Source organism: Nicotiana tabacum, chromosome 10, assembly GCF_000715075.1.
Source record: "Nicotiana tabacum cultivar K326 chromosome 10, ASM71507v2, whole genome shotgun sequence".
Lineage (NCBI taxonomy): Eukaryota > Viridiplantae > Streptophyta > Magnoliopsida > Solanales > Solanaceae > Nicotiana > Nicotiana tabacum.
The window spans coordinates 165,922,133-165,939,680 of NC_134089.1; the positions used below are offsets into that span (position 1 = coordinate 165,922,133).

The window sequence follows — 17,548 nt, forward strand, 5'->3', positions numbered from 1 at the left end:
CTGGGAAAAAAATAAAAATAAAAAATAAAAGTGACAGAAAGGTTTCTGACTATCTGAGTCATTGTGAGAGATGACGTGACTTGAGCTTACTAAACACACCTTACAGAAAGGCTTAGGTTCTGTTTACTGTCACCTCCGTCACTAAATTTTATGTTTTTTCTCTCAGAACTACACGACAACTATTTTGCATCTCTTTTTAGTTGGAGGCTTTTTTAAAATATTTTTTTTTTCTTTTTACTCAAAATTTACATATTATTCCATTTTCTGTGTACTTGTTTACACCGTTACAGAATCTCCAAATCAAATTATTCCCTCTGCTCAAAAGCAAAAAAGCAACAAAAAAATAGAAAGAAAAAAATAACACACAGCATGACTTGCAAAGTATAGTTTTAAAATATGTGAATTTTAATACGAATTTTAATGTGAATTCAACCTCCGTTCTTCAAAAAAAAAAAAAAAAAAAAGGAACCGAAGTCCACTTCGACTGACAATATGAGTTACACAACTTAGCCTTTTTTTCATATCAATGTTCAAAAGCAAATAGTATTGTTAAGCTATTAAAATTATTCCTTCCCTGCTTTTCTCCGGTCGAGTATTTATTGAAAATAGTCTCTCTACCTTCAGATGAAAGATTTGGCGTAACTTATAAAGTTTCTGACATGTGACCAGGAGTTTACGGGTTCAAGCCGTGGAAACTGTTCTTGTAAAAATGCAGGGTAACGCTACTTACAATAGACCCTTGTGGTCTAGCCCTTCCCCGAACAGGGGCAGCTCAATATAATATGGGACCTAAGGCGAAAATAAAAAATAATATAGAAATTATTAACGGTAATTGAATTAACACTTTTTACTTTATTGGGTTTTCCAATTAGAGTATTCTTCTACTTATATAGTTTCTCTTAGCACTTTAATTCTAAATGTAAGTTGAAATAAATGTTATTGTAGTAAGTACTATATATCAAGAATCATTCAATGTTAAGGACGAATTTTAATAGTTACTTATTAAAGTAAAAAATAATTTACGATAGCACTCAAAAAATTAAGAGAAATCATTCTAAACTAACATTGTAAGACGATCGATTTACGTTGGGATGAACTGAAACAACTAGTCGCTACAATTTAAAATGTGTAAAACTTTTAGTATAACTATTTTAACCAAATAATTTAAAATTTCTATCAAATTGCATAATATATACATATATATATATATATATATATATATATATATATATATATATATTATTTATAGATTTTGGGCCCCTAAGTATTTTAGGCCTAAAGTCGTTACCTTGGTGGCCTTAGGCTCCAGCCGGCCCTGCCTCGAATCCAGTGGCGGAGTTAGAATTTTTATAAAGGGAGGTTAAAATAAGAAATAAATTCACCAAGAAGTCAAGGAATGTCAATACATAGTATATATACATATTTTAAAACTATACCGTATAATTTTTCGACTAAGGGGTGTCGGTTGACCCCTCCTTCAATGCATGTGGCCCAGCCACTGTCCGAATCCCGTGCCTAGCGAAAGCTTAGTGCATCAGGCTGTCCTTTAGTCTTTCTACCTTCACAAGGTAAGAATAATGATTACGTACACATTATCCTCCTAAGACGTCAATTATAAAATTACACTAAATTTATTGTTATTTGTTATTGTTGTACTATTTCATTTTATGTGGTTGGTCGAACTGCGTCTCGTAAATAATAATTTAATCATTATAAAGTCAAAATTATTAGAATTAGTTGTGTCAATTTTGGCTTCAGATTTCTGATGACATGACACTTGATAGGAACATATGAAAGTCGAGTATTAGAGTTATAGGTTAGGAGGCAGTTGAGTCTTGTCTTATGTCATAACTTTGTGAACTTGTTTAGCATGGATACTTTTTTGCTTCTGCTTTGTATCATTCTTCTTATTTCACGTTGTTATTTTTTTCATATTATTTCTGTGGTGTTATTAATATTGTCTTCTTTTGTCTTTTTGTTTTGTTGAGCCGAGAGTCTTTCGGAAACAGCCTCTCTACTCTTTTGGGGTATGGTAAAATTTACGTACACACTATCCTTTCCAAATTTCACTAATGAAATTTTACTGAATTGTTGTTATTGTGATGTCAATTTTGACGGGCAAAGAGGAGTTTCCTAAGATTTTCCCAATTTACTTTGAAAACGAGGATATGAGCGTACTCAGTAAAACAGCACAGTCAAATCCTCCTTAATACTCTGCTGCTCTCATTTTTACTGTGTCTATTTTTTCTCTATCCTACGCGACCGTCACTTATTAGTTATCAATTGCACCAATAGTTGAATTTAAATTGGAATAAATTATTTTTTGTCTAATATTTAAATATATAGTATATTGCACCAAAAATATTAGTTGTAGTACTAATTTCTTCAACAAATATTAACTAGCCAAAGTTCAATTAATTGAATCTGGAAAAACATTAAAGAAGTGTCTTAGTATATTCTAAGTACAAGTACCTTCACGTATTCATTAACTTTGCATGACTACAGTCTACATGCATGATGACAGAATCAATAGCTTTGACTCAAATCTTGTATTTATGTTAAAAATTTAATTAATATATATGTATTAAAAATTTATCAAAATCCAATAAACTATATTTTGTAAAATTCAGAACCCATATAATCAAAATTCTAGCTCCACCTTCTACATAATTGTTATGAAACTCACAATCGAACTGAAACAAAATATGAATGCATTAACATAAATACTACGGTAAAGAGCAGAGTAGCCTGGTGCATAAAGTATTCTATATTTATACAGGTTTTTGGGAATGCCGTATATTAAAAAATATAATCTAGAGTGTCTACCCTAATAAAAACATTATTAGTTGCTTTTACAATTCAAACTTGTAACATACATGTCGTACAAATACAACTTTATTGTTGCTCCAAAGCTCGTCATCGGTCCTACTTGAAAGAAAGAAGAAATTACTACTAGTACAATAAAAAGGCTCTTACTTCAACATCAAGATGTCCTTCAAACCAATACTAATTGCAGCCTTTTTTTTTACTAGTAGCATCATCATAGACTCTGTGTACATCTTTTTCTCTATTATCATTGTCCAGAAAAGAGGATTTGTCTTCACAGACTCATCACTGCAGTAATAATTATTACACCCTTTTTAGCTCTTCTATTTACTCTTCACTTAAAGCAAAATATCTAAGAAATCTTGAAAAAAGAAAATAGTAGAATCTTAGGAGTCTGTTTTTAATATCATTAAATGAAAACTTGAAAGTTTGCATGAGGATAAATAAATGAAATTTAATAGAAAGAGCATTTATCTCATTTCTACCCTCCTTTTATATATACATTTTATTCATTACTATAATAGAAGGGGTGCTAACGGAGTCTTGACGTAACTAATAAAGTTATTGTTATGTGATTATAAAATTACGATTCGAGCTGTAGAAATAGACTGTTGCAGAAATACAAAATAAAGTTACATACAATAAATTATTGTGATCTGATCCTTCTCCGAACTTCACACATAACGAGAGCTTAATCCATCAGGCTGTCTTTCTTGCTTCATTACTATAATTACTACTCTTACTATTATGATGTGTATGTGTGAATGAATGGATTGTTGTACTGATACTTCTGTCACTACTGGCAGCTGCTGCTCTTTCTTGGTTGTTGTTATTTCTCATTAGTTTTGGGGTCCTGTTTTTCTGCCTCTTTCTTTGGACCCTCCACCCCACCCACCCCACCCCCTCCTAATTATCCCAAGCATCAGTAGTAGTAACTCTGTAGTCTGTAGTAATAATAATTTCTCCTCTTTCACCTTCTTCCTTAATTTCACGCCCCCTCCCCATTCTTTAATTTTCTTACTCTTTGGCCCGCCTCTTACTCAAGGCCCCATTTTGTGGGTATATAATTGTTATTTTTCACTTCGGCTTTTTTAATATTTTGCAGTTGTTATTGTTTGATGTCACTATTTCTTTTTTATTTTTTTTAGCGGAGGGTCTCACCAAAGCAACCTCTTTATTTTTTCAAGGTAATTATAAGTTTTGCGTACCTACAATCCTTTCCAGACGCTATTTGTGGGAATCCATTTAATTTGTTGTTGTTATACATTTGTGAAAATAAAGAAAGGAAAAAACTTTAATATGTTATTTCTGTCAGCAAAGACATTATAACAACTATAGTACTACTGAAGACTGCAAAACTGCAAACTCTCAATATTATTAAGTCTTTAGTGTCCTTTGTTGTTTGCCCATTTGCAACTCTGAACCTTGGTAATTAAGTTCATTGTATTTCTTAGATACTCTCAAGTAGTTTGGTAAATTAGAGAAACCCCTTTTATTTTTATATGTAGAAATCAGTGTTGGTTTTTTGGTGGTGAAATAAAAATGGCAGGAGTTGGTTCAAGAAGAACTGCTTCAGTGCCATCTTTGCCACCACCTCGCCCAAAATCACCACCTCAGTATCCTGATTTATATGGAAAGCGTCGCGAATTCGCCAAAGTTCAAATGCTCGAAAGAGAAATTGGTTTTCTTGAGGTCAGTTTTCTTGTGTAGAATGTTGTTCGAAGCATTAAAGTTGTTGTCTTTCTGTATTAGTATCTTTTACTTAACCCCTGTTTTTGGTTTTTTTCATACTTGTTCTTGAGATGAAGAAAAAAAAGCAGTAGATTACCTGCTAATGAGGGTTAAGAGCTGAATCTTTGTTTAATTTGATTGTTATTTCACATTAGCCTTAGTTAAATCTTTGTTGGGATATATCAAAGTGAGGAGCATATTTGTAATTTACTAATATTCTATGTTTGCTTAATTACTGCCATGTGCTAATTTGAACTATTTTAGGTTGAACTTTGTGCAGAGTAATATAGAATTAGTGGACCACTTAAATTAATTAGTGCCATAAAATTTTGAAAAGACATGGAACCTGACATGCTAATTGAAGTGAGTAATTAATTAAAATGAACAAAAATGATCCAAGATTCTCTTAAATAGGGTGCTTAGACTTTCTGCCAACCCATTTGTTTTATAAGTTTGAGTGCTTACTGTTGGAGGATTAACTTAAAGCTTTGGTTAAGTTGAATGCAAACCAATATTTTCCCTGTTTAGATGCTCGTGTCTTTTTTCCAGTCAACATATCAATTAAATTTACTTCCATATTGAAACTTTGGAATCTCATGTTTTTAACAGCTTCCAAACTAAGTAATGTGTTTCCATCTTCTTACATTTGGTGGGCCCATCCCGCCGAAGGCGAGACAAGATTTGAAGCTTATGGGTTTAGAATTCTTGTTCTTTTAAGTTACTGGGTTCTAAATTGATAATTTGTACATACTAAATGGATTTCTTAAGTCAAACACAAGGATTTCTTAATTTGTACATTCTTGTTCTTTAAGGTATGAACCAAAGTTAGTGAGTTCGGGTTACCGCTATCTTCAAGGCTAGCTCCGTCCCTTCATCCCGCCCCTCGCCTCGTCCTACTGCTCCCATGAAAGATGACAGAAAAATAGGGAAAAGAAAATAGATGAAATCTATGGTCACACTAATGAAGTATCATACTGCATCAGGTTTAGCAGTCTAAGCGGGTTGCTTATCATTTTTACCTATAGAAATTGGAGCGGTTTAACAATTATCTGTTGCAGAATAACCTTGTTTTTAACATGCATATAATCTTGAAAAGAATGTCATTAGTTTCATTGTTGGGGTAAAAAAAAGCTTAAATGAATTAGATTGAAAACTAAGATTAATGACAATTGTAATGTGATGTGTTCTTGATGTTATATAATTTACTACTAGAGAAGAATATATTGGATATTTTACAGTAAACTGGTTTGTACTTTGCTGTGATGAATGTGAAGTATCTTTAATGATACAATGACTTGCTTTAGATATTTCTGCATGAAGTTATTTTCACTTTGTTCGTCTCGTCTCAATTCAAATTCTTATGAGCAGGAAGAACTAAAATCCATTGAAGGCCTTCAACCCGCTTCTCGATCCTGTAAAGAGTATGTACTGAGCCTATTTTCGACATGTGCATTTATTTCCACATGCCCTGTACTACTGAAGTCATGTGCAATGAATTTATGCATGTTCCTTTGTATTGAATGATGTTTGACCATTTGACAGGGTGACAGATTTTGTGTTGGAACATTCAGATCCTCTTATACCAACGTAAGAAAGTATTCTACAATCATTTCTACAAAATTTTAAGTGTAATTGTAGTCTTAAATTTTACACTTTCTCATTGCCTTTAACCCTCATTTCAGAATAAAGAAGAGTCGGAGGTCCTGTTGCTTTTGGAAAAGGCTCTGGTATGCTAAGTTATAAGCTTATATTTTTGGGTTATACTAAACACTAAATATGATTACTATTCATGATTCTATATTGATATATTAATGTGAGATTCATATACCAATTTAAGAGATAGTGAGTGATTATTTTGACATTAACTGCATGAGAGGACGAAAACTTAAACATCAGAAACTTTTTATACATGACTATGAAAGATTCTTAGGTTTTCTTCTAGATAAAAGTTTAGCATCCTGTTGTGCATAATCTATTCAGATTTTTATGAAGAAGCAATACCTTTGTGGGTCATAAGCTAGAAGATTAGAAGGTAAATAGTAACCAAGGTTAGTTGCAACTGTGCTTCGACGTGGCAGATGATTTCTCATAATTTTAAGTATTAGCATGCTGTTAGGAACAAGTACTTTATTGGTAGCGCATAAGATAGAAGAATAAATAGGAAATAATAACCAAAGTTAGTGGCAGTTGCGCTTCAGTGGCCACTGGTTCATATTTTTGAGGATTGTGCTCTTGCTTCACTCTCATGAAAGTTAGTTTTGGCAATAAGGTCTTTCCATGAAGAAGTATTTTGGTTTTTTTCTAAATGCAAAAAAAGAGGAAGCTTTTTTGGTTTCGATAGACCCTGATATATTCGTGTGCTATTAATAGTCTGGCTGTTTGAACCTAGCCTTCATAGGCATTTCTTACTGGCAAAAAAGAATACACTAAAAACCAAGTGTTTAGCTCCATTTTCACTGTTGCGTTCGTGAAATTTGTGTTCACATAAATGGTTTGTAAGCCTAGTAATCTGAGTTCTGATAAAGCATCATTGATCTTTCTTCAAGGAGAATGTCAATTAAGAGGTTACATGTATAAGTGTCAATTGGGATCATATGAGACTCGCTTATTTGGTTCTCAAGAGCTTCTGTGTAATTAGATGTATTGATTAATCATTGTAACTTCTCCCAGTGACATAAGTTTCTTTGACACTTGTAGTGGCTCGTCATGTTTCAATCTTTCGTGGATTTGTTGCTGGTGCCGGTGTTCTCATATAAAGATGCCAGACTGCTGTAACTGTCATATATGTAACTGCTGCTCATCTGTCAGTTGCTGTTGCTCAATACCTAAGTGTCAATGTTTCTCGTGTCCGCCGTCTAATTGCTGCAGCAAGCCTGTCTGTTGCAAATGGAGTTGCTGTTGCAGCTGTAACTTAAAATGGCCTTCTTGCTTAAGCTGCTCTTGTAGTCCATGTACATGTTCTTATCCTAAATGTCCAAAGTTAAATTGTAGTTGTTGTTGTAAAAAGTCTTGTTTCTGTCCTTGCTACCTTTGTTGCTAGTTGTACTATTAAATCATGCAATAATTCCTATATAAAAGCTTGGTTCTATATAATTGTGAATATCTTTGTTGTTGGCACCTCATGCTCTCAAAACAGAAATAATAACTGTTGGCTTTCTTCTTTTTTTCCCCTAGAACAAGTACTAAAGTGTAAAATTCAGTTGCTACATAAATGTTGCCTTTTGGTTATGCAACTGCTGCACCTTTTCCAATTAGCTCAGTAAGGCTCCAAAACATACCTGGACTTTTAGGGCTCGTTTGGTTTGAAGATAAATTATTCTGGGATTAGTTATAAGTTAGACTGGGATTAGTTATGCTAGAATTAATTGTCTTGGTATTATTTCTTATTAATTGTTTGGTATGTTGTATTAATCTGGGAATTGTCAGTTTTACTGCTTTATCTTGGAATTATTATTCCATCCTCTCGCTAGTATAAGTTATTTCCGGTACTATTTTTAATCCTCGGATAACTTATCCCAGGATTATTTTTGCTTATGCATCTTACCAAACGACCCCTTAGTCTTTATGCTGACTAGGCTCTGAAAATTCCTCCCTTTCAAGTGGTATTGAATAATGGATCAATTCCTAGATCATGGTGCAAATGTAAAAAGGTTAGTAGTATTGTTAGTTTTGGCCCAACAAGTCTCACATATTTGTTCCTTATGGTATGCCAGATCGAGCCTAGAAATGTGTATACAATGTGAATTTGTGTTATTGTCTTATAAAATTTTTCACTTTTTTCTTTCATTTTGATGTGGGATTCACTTAAGGTGTTACGTGCATCTCTCTTCAGTAGCTATCCTTCTCTTGACCCGCCCTCCATCATGAACATTACGTTACCCGTTTAAGTTCTCCCTTTATGCTAAAACTTTTCGATCAAATGAGTTTATTTTACTTGTTTATCTTCATTTAATCTGTTGCATGTCTTGTTCATCTGTAGTTATGATCCCAAGGCCCATAAACCTATTGTAGAACTATTCAAAATAAAAATCACACAACATAATCTTAACAAAAAATATGGAATGATCGCATAGACAAGGCGTTTCTAGGAAACTATCTTTAGAATAGTAATTTCGCTCACAGGAAACTATCTTTAGAATAGTAATTTCGCTCACACGGTGCAATTGGTTAACGACCCCACCCGTAAGATCAACTACCTACATATATATATATATATACATATTTATATATACATATTTGAAATTTTTTTCCATTACTAATATGAAGGTTCACTTATGTTTCACTTAATTTTTTTCCATTACATTAACTTCTTTGGAAGGTCAAAGACCAGTTGATAAAACCCATCATTTTCAGTAATCAATTACGAACCGCAAAAGTATCTGTTAAATTAGAAAACCACTCTTATTTTACATCACAGACATAGATAGCAGGGCTATAATTTCATTGCATAATTTTACTTGGAAAAGAAAATCTAAACTTTGGAGAAACTTCATCCTCCCTATCACTCAATTACTAAAAATACTTCCATTTGCATATCTGATTACCACAATTTCGTTGGTAAATCAAAGGGAAAACCATAAAAACATTAGATTAAAGGTGAAAAACCTTTCAGTCTAATAGTTGTGACCAGGAATATGAAACTGGACTCCTAACTTGGTTTTGAGCATTATTCCAAGAAATGGAGCCAAATGCACTCTTTCTCATCATGTTAACACCCTTCTTTGACACGAATGTAACGGTGTAACGCAGCCTCTCTCCTACCCTTTTGAATACAAGTTTTGATGGCTTCACGGTTACAGTAACAGACGGGGGAGCATCAACGGTCACCTCATAGACGGATCCTGCAGCTCCTACATTGATGACTGCACGGGTGTAACGAACAACCCTTGATTTCCCGAACAAAACTGAGAATGAAGGGTAGTTAATCTGCCCAGGATCTGCAAATTTCTTAGTACAAGTGACATTCGGGCGCTTGACAATGGCTTGTATGTGGTTCAACTCATAGTCCAAGGAGCATAAGAATTTGATGTAGTCCTCTGGGGTAATATCATAGATTAGACCGGGGGAAAGTGCCTTATGGGGATCAACATGACCTGATCCATGAGCCCAAGGAGTGGAGAGTTGGCCACCTTCAGCGTCGCGGAGAGGAGAGTTGGTGGTGTCGCGAACATAGGCAGTCGTCATAAGTGCAGATTTGATCGCGCTTGGACTCCATTCAGGATGTGCTGCTTTCAGCAGTGCAGCTAGGCCACTGATATGAGGACAGGACATGGATGTGCCTACAAGAGTTCGAAGTGAAAAATGATCAAATTATGTAACAAAATACAATTTTCAAAGTATGAGATTTGTGTAGGATTTTCAAGAAAAATTCAGTATTTTGCTATTGTTATTGCTTGTTTCTACTACTTTATTGATCTTTCCTAAGCCGAAAGTCTATCCGAAACATCCTCTTTATAACACACTAATCCCCGGACCCACTTGTGGGATCACAAGTGGTTTTTTGTTGTTGTTTTTTCAAGAAAAATTCAAAAAGTTCATCAACTTATTTCCAGCCAATAAAGTGATTAAGGTAGGTCCAGAGTGCTCAGATGGGGCAAAGGGTTGATGTTAAATCCATGATAAGGTTATGACCTTTATAGTTATGTAGGGACCAATAATCTGGGATTCCAAGGGGACCAGGACCCACTAGTGGAAGACAGACGATACTACTTTTTCGGAAAATTTTATTTTGTGTTTCAAACAACTAGTCTCATAGCGGAAGACAGACCATACTACTTTTTCGGAAAATTTTATTTTGTGTCTCATACAACTAGTCACAACCGAGACTAGTTGTATGAGGTAACTTTTTTGTCTCACAATTTTGTGGACCCAGAAGTGTAAGATTGGGATCCACAAATTTGTGAGACAAAAAGGAGCCTCATAAAACTAGTGTAAATTATACCAAGAAGGGCCATGGTGTAAGGTTAGGTTCGAAACTCTTTGGATAATGAACTCGTTCCCCTATCATTTTTCACTTAAATATCAAGCTTTTGTGTGAATAATGAACCCGTCCCTCTATCATTTTTCACTAACATATCAGGCTTTTGTTTGCATTATGATTCAAACCCCGTGACATGCACTTGTCACATCATGAGTAGCACTCCTACCACTACACCTTGCACATTCCGACGGATGAATTTTATGCTATTGGCTTATCTATAGAAATAACTTCACAATAATGGTCTATAATAAGCGAAATTAGTAACTTGTTACGATAAATTACAATATATTGTTTTCAAATACCATTAGCGTATATTATTGAAATTAATTAATAAATTCTTCTCTAGACCTTGTTCATATCGAAACTCTTAACACTCCTACAGCGAGCCCCTCTTGGATTTCTTCTGTGCCTATTAAAGGGACGTTTCTTGCTATTTTAGCCATAAATTTGATATAGGCTTGGGCAGTTTTTAAATTTAATTCCACACGTCACATCATACAAATAAGTCTAAATTTTAGTCCATCTATTTTCTTGGAAACTGCATTAATATTTAATTATAACTAATGTAATTTAGGATTAACTTATCAATGCTACACATGTGAACCCCTCTAAAGTTTAGGAATGTGCATAGTACATAATTCCAGATCACCCACAGGTGTCTTTATTCTACGCGTTCCTCTTTTCCTTTTTAAGTGTGTACGGTTAGTATTAATAATTGCGAGATCTAATAAAAATATAATTAAGGCCATAATTAAGCTAAGCATGAAAAAGATTAAATTAAGAAACTAGCCGTTGTTGGTAATACTTACCAGACATGATGTTGAACTTGGTCCTTCTGGTATCCTTTTCAAGCCCAGTGGGCCCAATAGCCTCAGACCAAGCAGCCAAAATATTAACTCCAGGCCCAATAACATCGGGCTTCAAAATCTGTGGAGTTACAGTATTGGGCCCTCTTGAACTAAACGCAGCCACCACCGGCGACGGTTTCACATTCACCACCGTCCCACCAAAGCTGAGCACGGCGGCCGGATTCTTTTCACTCTTTACATACTGCCTTATAAAATCTCCCAATTTCCTACCTACAGCTACCGCCGGCAACAAATGACTATCCGCCACCAATTCCTCGCCGCTCTCCGCCGTATTAGCCAATATCATCCCAACTCCACCAGCTTCCTTCACTACTAAACCCTTTTCTACTCTCGCATTTGTCCCTCTATCACATAACACTATTTTCCCTCGGACCATTTTCGGGTCAAGTGAACCCGGCAAACAAAGACTTGCACTACTGTCTGTGCTGTAAACTAATGGAACTACCTTTTTACCCATTCCTTTTCCACTGTATAACGAAACTCCGGTAATTTTTTTCCCGTTACCTAAAGTAGCAAATGCAGGGAAATCACGATCTATGGTACCAGCACCAACGGTCATGATCCAAGGAGCTGTATTTGCAAGTGAGCCTTTAGCTGGACCGCTATTTCCAGCTGAACAGGAAACAACAATTCCTTTTTCCATAGCAGAGAAAGCACCAATAGCAATTGTATCACGATAATAAGGACCCGATCCACCACCCAAAGATAATGAAAGTACATCAACTCCATCTAAAATAGCACGTTCCATACCAGCTAGAATATCAGAACCAAAACAACCAGTAGGCCAGCATACCTTGTACGTAGCTACACGCGCTCGAGGTGCCATACCACGCGCGACCCCACTAGCGTACCCGAGAAGGCTAGCGTTCGCCACAGGTGCACCAGCGGCGGTGCTGGATGTGTGGGTGCCATGACCGTCTTGGTCACGAGGTGACTCCGGCTGTCTAGGTTGGTTCGTGAACGAGCCAGAGGCCGACATTTGATAACCTTTGGAGAAAAAACGAGCACCTATCAGCTTTTTGTTGCAATGTACTTTCGGATCGAAATCGGAACCCGATTCACATTCACCCTTCCACCTCGACGGCACATCGGGCATACCGAAATCGTTATAGCTCTTCGACTCCGGCCAAACGCCGGTGTCAAGAACTCCGATAACAACATCCTGAGCAGCGTTGTTGAGTTCCTGTGGACTGTGACCAGCCCAAAGGCCGAGCTCATTATTCAACCCCAGAAACTCAGGAGTCCTTGTTGTATGGAAGTGTATAAACAGTATCCTCGTAAACTCCAACAACATCATCAGATTGACGGAGTAGTTCAGCTTCATGTGGGTCAAGAGAAGCAGCAAAGCCAGAATAAGCAGTGTCGTAAGAGTAAAGAAGGGATGATTCATCAGAGGTAGAAGAAGAGGACAAAGATTGGAGCTGAGCATTGTACCAATCGTGATGGGTAGCAAAAGAAGAAGGTATTTGGTGATTTTTCATGTGAACAATGTAAACTTTCTTGGCTAAACATGGCTGAAGAACAAGGAGAACAACAATGACGGAGAAACAGAGGAAAGAACCCATTTGGAAAAATGGGAGATGATTTTAATGGTGTTTTTGTTTATAGGGAAATATCTCAGTGAGGAAAAAGAGAAAGGAAGAATGGAAAGGAGGAGACAGTCGCCGTGAGATGCGACTGACAGAAGAAGATAGAAAGAAGTATGGAGGACTAATGTCGGGTTTATATTACCAGTAGGGTTATTATTAAGGCTTGGAGTTTTCTCTTTTTACAACAATGCCACTGTCGGAGGTGGATTTTTGACCGGCGTGGTTAAATATGAGTTATTAATGGATTCACATTTTCACCCCACTAGTGCCGCTGTTAAAACAAAATTCACCATTGAACCTAGCCAATCTCTTTTTCTGATATAAATAATAATAAAATATAAAAAAAAAATCTCTATTTCTGATATAGCTCATCTATCCCAAAATATTCCTATATAATAGTACTCCTTGATCCAGTTTACGTGAATCTATTTCTTTTTTTGTCCGTTCCAAAAATAATGATCTCTTTCTAAATTTGGAAACAATTTAGCTTAAACTTATAATTCTATCATTAATGAGAAGCTTTTATAACCACAAAAATACTCTGAGCCCCATTTTAACTTGTTTAGGATCACAAATTTTAAAAGTCTTTATTTTTTCTTAAACTTCGTACCCAGTCAAACAGATTCACATAAATTGGAACGAAGAGAATAGTACATTTTACTAGGAGGATAAAAAAATATTTATAATTTTTTGTGTAATTTTGATAATTTATTTTTATACTAGGCCGGAAAAATGTTTTAAAAAAAAATTTATAACCAAATTTACTTGAAAAACTAGTATATTATCTTGCGAATGCATGCTTTGATGATAGTATACATTGCCTAATTTTTAATACAATTAGAAGAAATAAAGATATTCTGTTTTTTTAGTATCTCAAAGGGGTTAATAATGATGTGAATGGTGATAAAAGTGATGTAATTTACTTTCTTGAGCTACTTATTTATTTCTTGAAGCCATGTAGCTTTGTGGAAAGGAAAATTAAAAGCTACTTACTTTACTTCAAACTCAAATAGCACCTCCTAGCTTTCTTCTTTACACTTTTTGTCTCTTGCATCGATTTATAATATACAATTAAACTTCTCTATAACACTTTTATTTATTTCGAACATTTTTGAATTATTACGAAGGTCGGCTATTGTGGAACGGTTTGACTGTATTTATCAAATTCATTAAACGTATTTGCTAATATTGTGATTAATAGTCTCATATCACTAAAATAATTCATTAGTTTTCTAGGATCACATCACTAGAAATTAAAGAACTTATCTTTAAGAATGTGATTACCAAATTGCAAACAACCATCTTATCTTTTTAAACTTTTCATTAAAAGAATGTTGCATAAAATATAACAAGGTGTGGCACATAGATAATCATATTCAAGAGATAAAGAACTTTAACATCATTGCATGTTTCACATAAAGATCACTAATTACCCTCACTTCTTCCTTTATTTAGACCATTCAATAAAAAGGTGAAACAGTATATATAGGTATACCAATTTTTCTTTGGCTTTCCAAGATTATGAACTGTATTAATCTTTTACTCTGTTTGGTTTTTTTTTTTTCACTTTCTTTTGTCCTCTTTGAATAAAGGGTTAGGTTAGGAACATTGCATTATCACTTATAAATGGTCTATCTACTAAGCTTTGATTTCTAGGGCACATATAGGTAGTTGAATTTGAAACACATTTATTTTCCATCTTATAATTATGTTTTTTGGATACAATGAGGGACTAGAAAGTTATGAGTTTAATAAAGATGTTAAATCATGATTTGTACCACCATAAATTGCCTTTTCTATTATTTTTATTTGGGATATGTGGGCGACTATTTAAGTTAATCGTTCATTTTATTTAATATTTCTATTATAGTTGTATAAAAGGACTTTATGTGTTAGTTAATTAGAGAGAGGAAATTTTTATTAGTGGTAAAATCATGACTCTTCTTAATAAAATAAGGTATATGACTCTTGATAAGATGGAGATTATATATCTTGTAAGCAAGAAGAAATGATAGAAAATCATGTTACAAATTATTTAGTGAAATCCAAGCCCTAACCATAGTCCATTCTCAATACCAAAGGAAATTATAAAGGGACGAGAAAATATGCCCAAAGCTTTTAGGAAGAAAAAAAAAGTGTTTTGAAAAAATTAGGTTTCTTTTTCAAAGGTATTTTTAAAATTTTAGCCAAATATAAATTGTTATTTTAATATTGACATATAGTATTTTCCAAATTGTTTAACCAAACACATACTTCTATTTTTCAAAAGTAATTTTTTCAAAATGCATTTGGGTAAAAAAGTATTTTTCAAAATAAACAGGTTTTGAAAGGTTGCCAAAAATGCTAGTATAAAGTAGCAAAAGTCCCGATCTATGATAAAAATTTACTGCATGGGATGTTTACACTAATCATAATCATTTATTATGATTAATTAATAAATTAAAGTAAAAATATTAATTAATTGTAACTTAGTTATATTTGTGAAGACATGTATAATAATGTATTTAAGGATAGGAAAGTTGTTTACGTCTCCTAAAAAAGTGCCTCTTAGGGACTAGAAAATGTAACATTGCCCATAATTTGTGACATAAAAAGTAGATAGTGATAGAGACAGGACCATTTTACAAATAAGGAACTTTTACTAAAACTATTCAAAAAGAATTCTTTAGGCTGTTCAATTGATTACGGACAAAATTCTAAATTCCTCTAAATCTCCACTGAATTTCTTTATTGAGATTTTAGTACACTAATTTCGGTCTTTACAGCATTCTTGAGAAAATGGCAATTCTGTTTCACGGATTTTGATTGCAATTTGGATTAATTATTTTTTGAATTCCAATTTTCCAGTCTGTTAAGCAACGAAAAGTAAATAAAAAGGGTCAATTAAAGAAATTGAAGAAGAGAAGTGCATTTAACTTTATTAAAGATTGAGACCCCATATTTCATTTTTAGATCACACCTTAATAAATTCAACTGTATCTCTAGAATTTGTTTTTTTCCTTCTTTCACATAGGGTTTATATAAGTGGAAATTGAGATTTATTGCTTTGCTAGAATTAGAAAAGAAGAAATTTATTGCTGATTAATGAAATTACTTATTTAAAATTGAGGTTTGCCGTTGAAATCAAATTCTGGCTTCCACATAACTATAGTTAAGCAACAAAAAACGCACATAAAAAAATATTTTTTGTGGTTTTTACACAAATAGCTGGTCACATTCATTATTTACTTTTTCTATCTATATACATAGTTTATATATTGATTATACATAGTTATATACATTTAATATATATATATATTTATATATTATTCCTCCACCGACTATTTTTAGTTTAAGCAGTTAGGTGAGTGGCTGTTTGGGTAATTTTTTTTTGTATTTTCTTATTCGATATATACATTGAATGTAATTTTACTGTAGATGGCGTGCCTAAATACTACTCACTCCGTTATAATTTAGATGACATCGTTTGCTTATTAGTGCGTTCCAAAAAGAATGACATATTTTTACAATTGAAAATAATTTAACTTTAAATTCTTTATTTTATTCATTTGACTCTTGATGAAAAACTTATATAATCACACAAATGTTATGCCCTATAAAGCTTTTACTCTTTAAATTTTTAAGATCATAAATTTTTAAAACAAAATTAAAACTCCGTGACAAGTGAAACTATCTCATCTAAATTGAAATGGAGGGAGTAACTAAAATGAAAAGAACCTAACGCGTTGGTCTTGACTGAGCTGATTGAAACAAGTGATGGCGTGAGGGTAATTCTGGTAAGACACGAAAAAGAGGGCCACATTAAGCGAAAAAAATTATTGGGCATGAATTTGTCCCGTTAGTTGTCGTGGACTCGTGCCTAAAGTAGGGGGAATGTGCAATAAACAAGTCTGATGTAAATTTGAAACGGCTAGTATATCATTTCTAGGCTATTCCTCGCCGTGAAGTTTGACCAAAAAAACAAGTGATAACAACAGGTCATACTACTCTTAATTCTTACTAATTAATAAATAAATTTGGAAAAATTATGCTGACACATCAAATATTTATATTATATTTATTATTTATATTTATATTTTCCACAAATTTATCATTTGTAACTATACTTAAATTTTATAGTAAATTTATAAAAATAAAAGATATAAATTATTTTGAACTGAAATAAGAGAGCAACAAGCTTTTGTAGCTCAATTGGTTAGAGAGCATGCTTAGTTAGCTGAGGTTTGAGTTTGACTCTCAACAAGAGCATTTTATTTTTCTATATTTTTCTATTTCGTCTTAGTTGTATTCGAACGAATAAAGGTCGTATCCTTTGTATACACTCATGTATACAGTCAATATAAGTTATCTTTTGTATAAAGTTGATACATGTTGTCTTCGTTGCACGAACGAATACAGTTGATACATATTGTATTCGTTGCGCGTTTGAATACAAGTGATACAAGCTAGTAACAATTGAACAGTAGTTGTGAATAGTAATTAAACAAACTATATTTACTAGACTCTAAATTATAGTGCTTTATAAGAAATTTTGGTTTCGGAGTCTCCAATGT

The 17,548-nt window shown here is 33.6% G+C and overlaps 2 protein-coding genes across 3 annotated transcripts; one reads left to right on the forward strand and one right to left on the reverse strand.

Moving 5' to 3' along the window:
• Positions 1-3,882: 3,882 nt before the first annotated feature.
• Positions 3,883-7,665, forward strand: LOC107821262 (guanine nucleotide-binding protein subunit gamma 3-like). Of its 2 annotated transcripts, XM_075223511.1 has the most exons (6): positions 3,883-4,013; positions 4,376-4,518; positions 5,926-5,978; positions 6,100-6,144; positions 6,240-6,284; positions 7,255-7,665. In XM_075223511.1, exons 2-6 carry the CDS (start codon positions 4,489-4,491, stop codon positions 7,595-7,597), a joined length of 516 nt encoding a protein of 171 aa, XP_075079612.1. In that variant the 5' UTR covers positions 3,883-4,013; positions 4,376-4,488; the 3' UTR covers positions 7,598-7,665. The 2 variants fall into 2 exon arrangements, with proteins under 2 accessions (XP_075079612.1, XP_016503174.1); XM_016647688.2 differs by lacking the exon at positions 3,883-4,013 and having other exon boundaries at positions 4,233-4,518; positions 7,255-7,662.
• Positions 7,666-8,917: 1,252 nt separating this feature from the next.
• Positions 8,918-13,104, reverse strand: LOC107821261 (subtilisin-like protease SBT1.8). Its single transcript, XM_016647687.2, is given in 3 exon segments — positions 8,918-9,836; positions 11,347-12,661; positions 12,663-13,104. Coding segments are annotated over 3 exon segments (2,295 nt in total). The 5' UTR covers positions 12,972-13,104; the 3' UTR covers positions 8,918-9,165.
• Between the last annotated feature and the right edge of the window lie 4,444 nt (positions 13,105-17,548).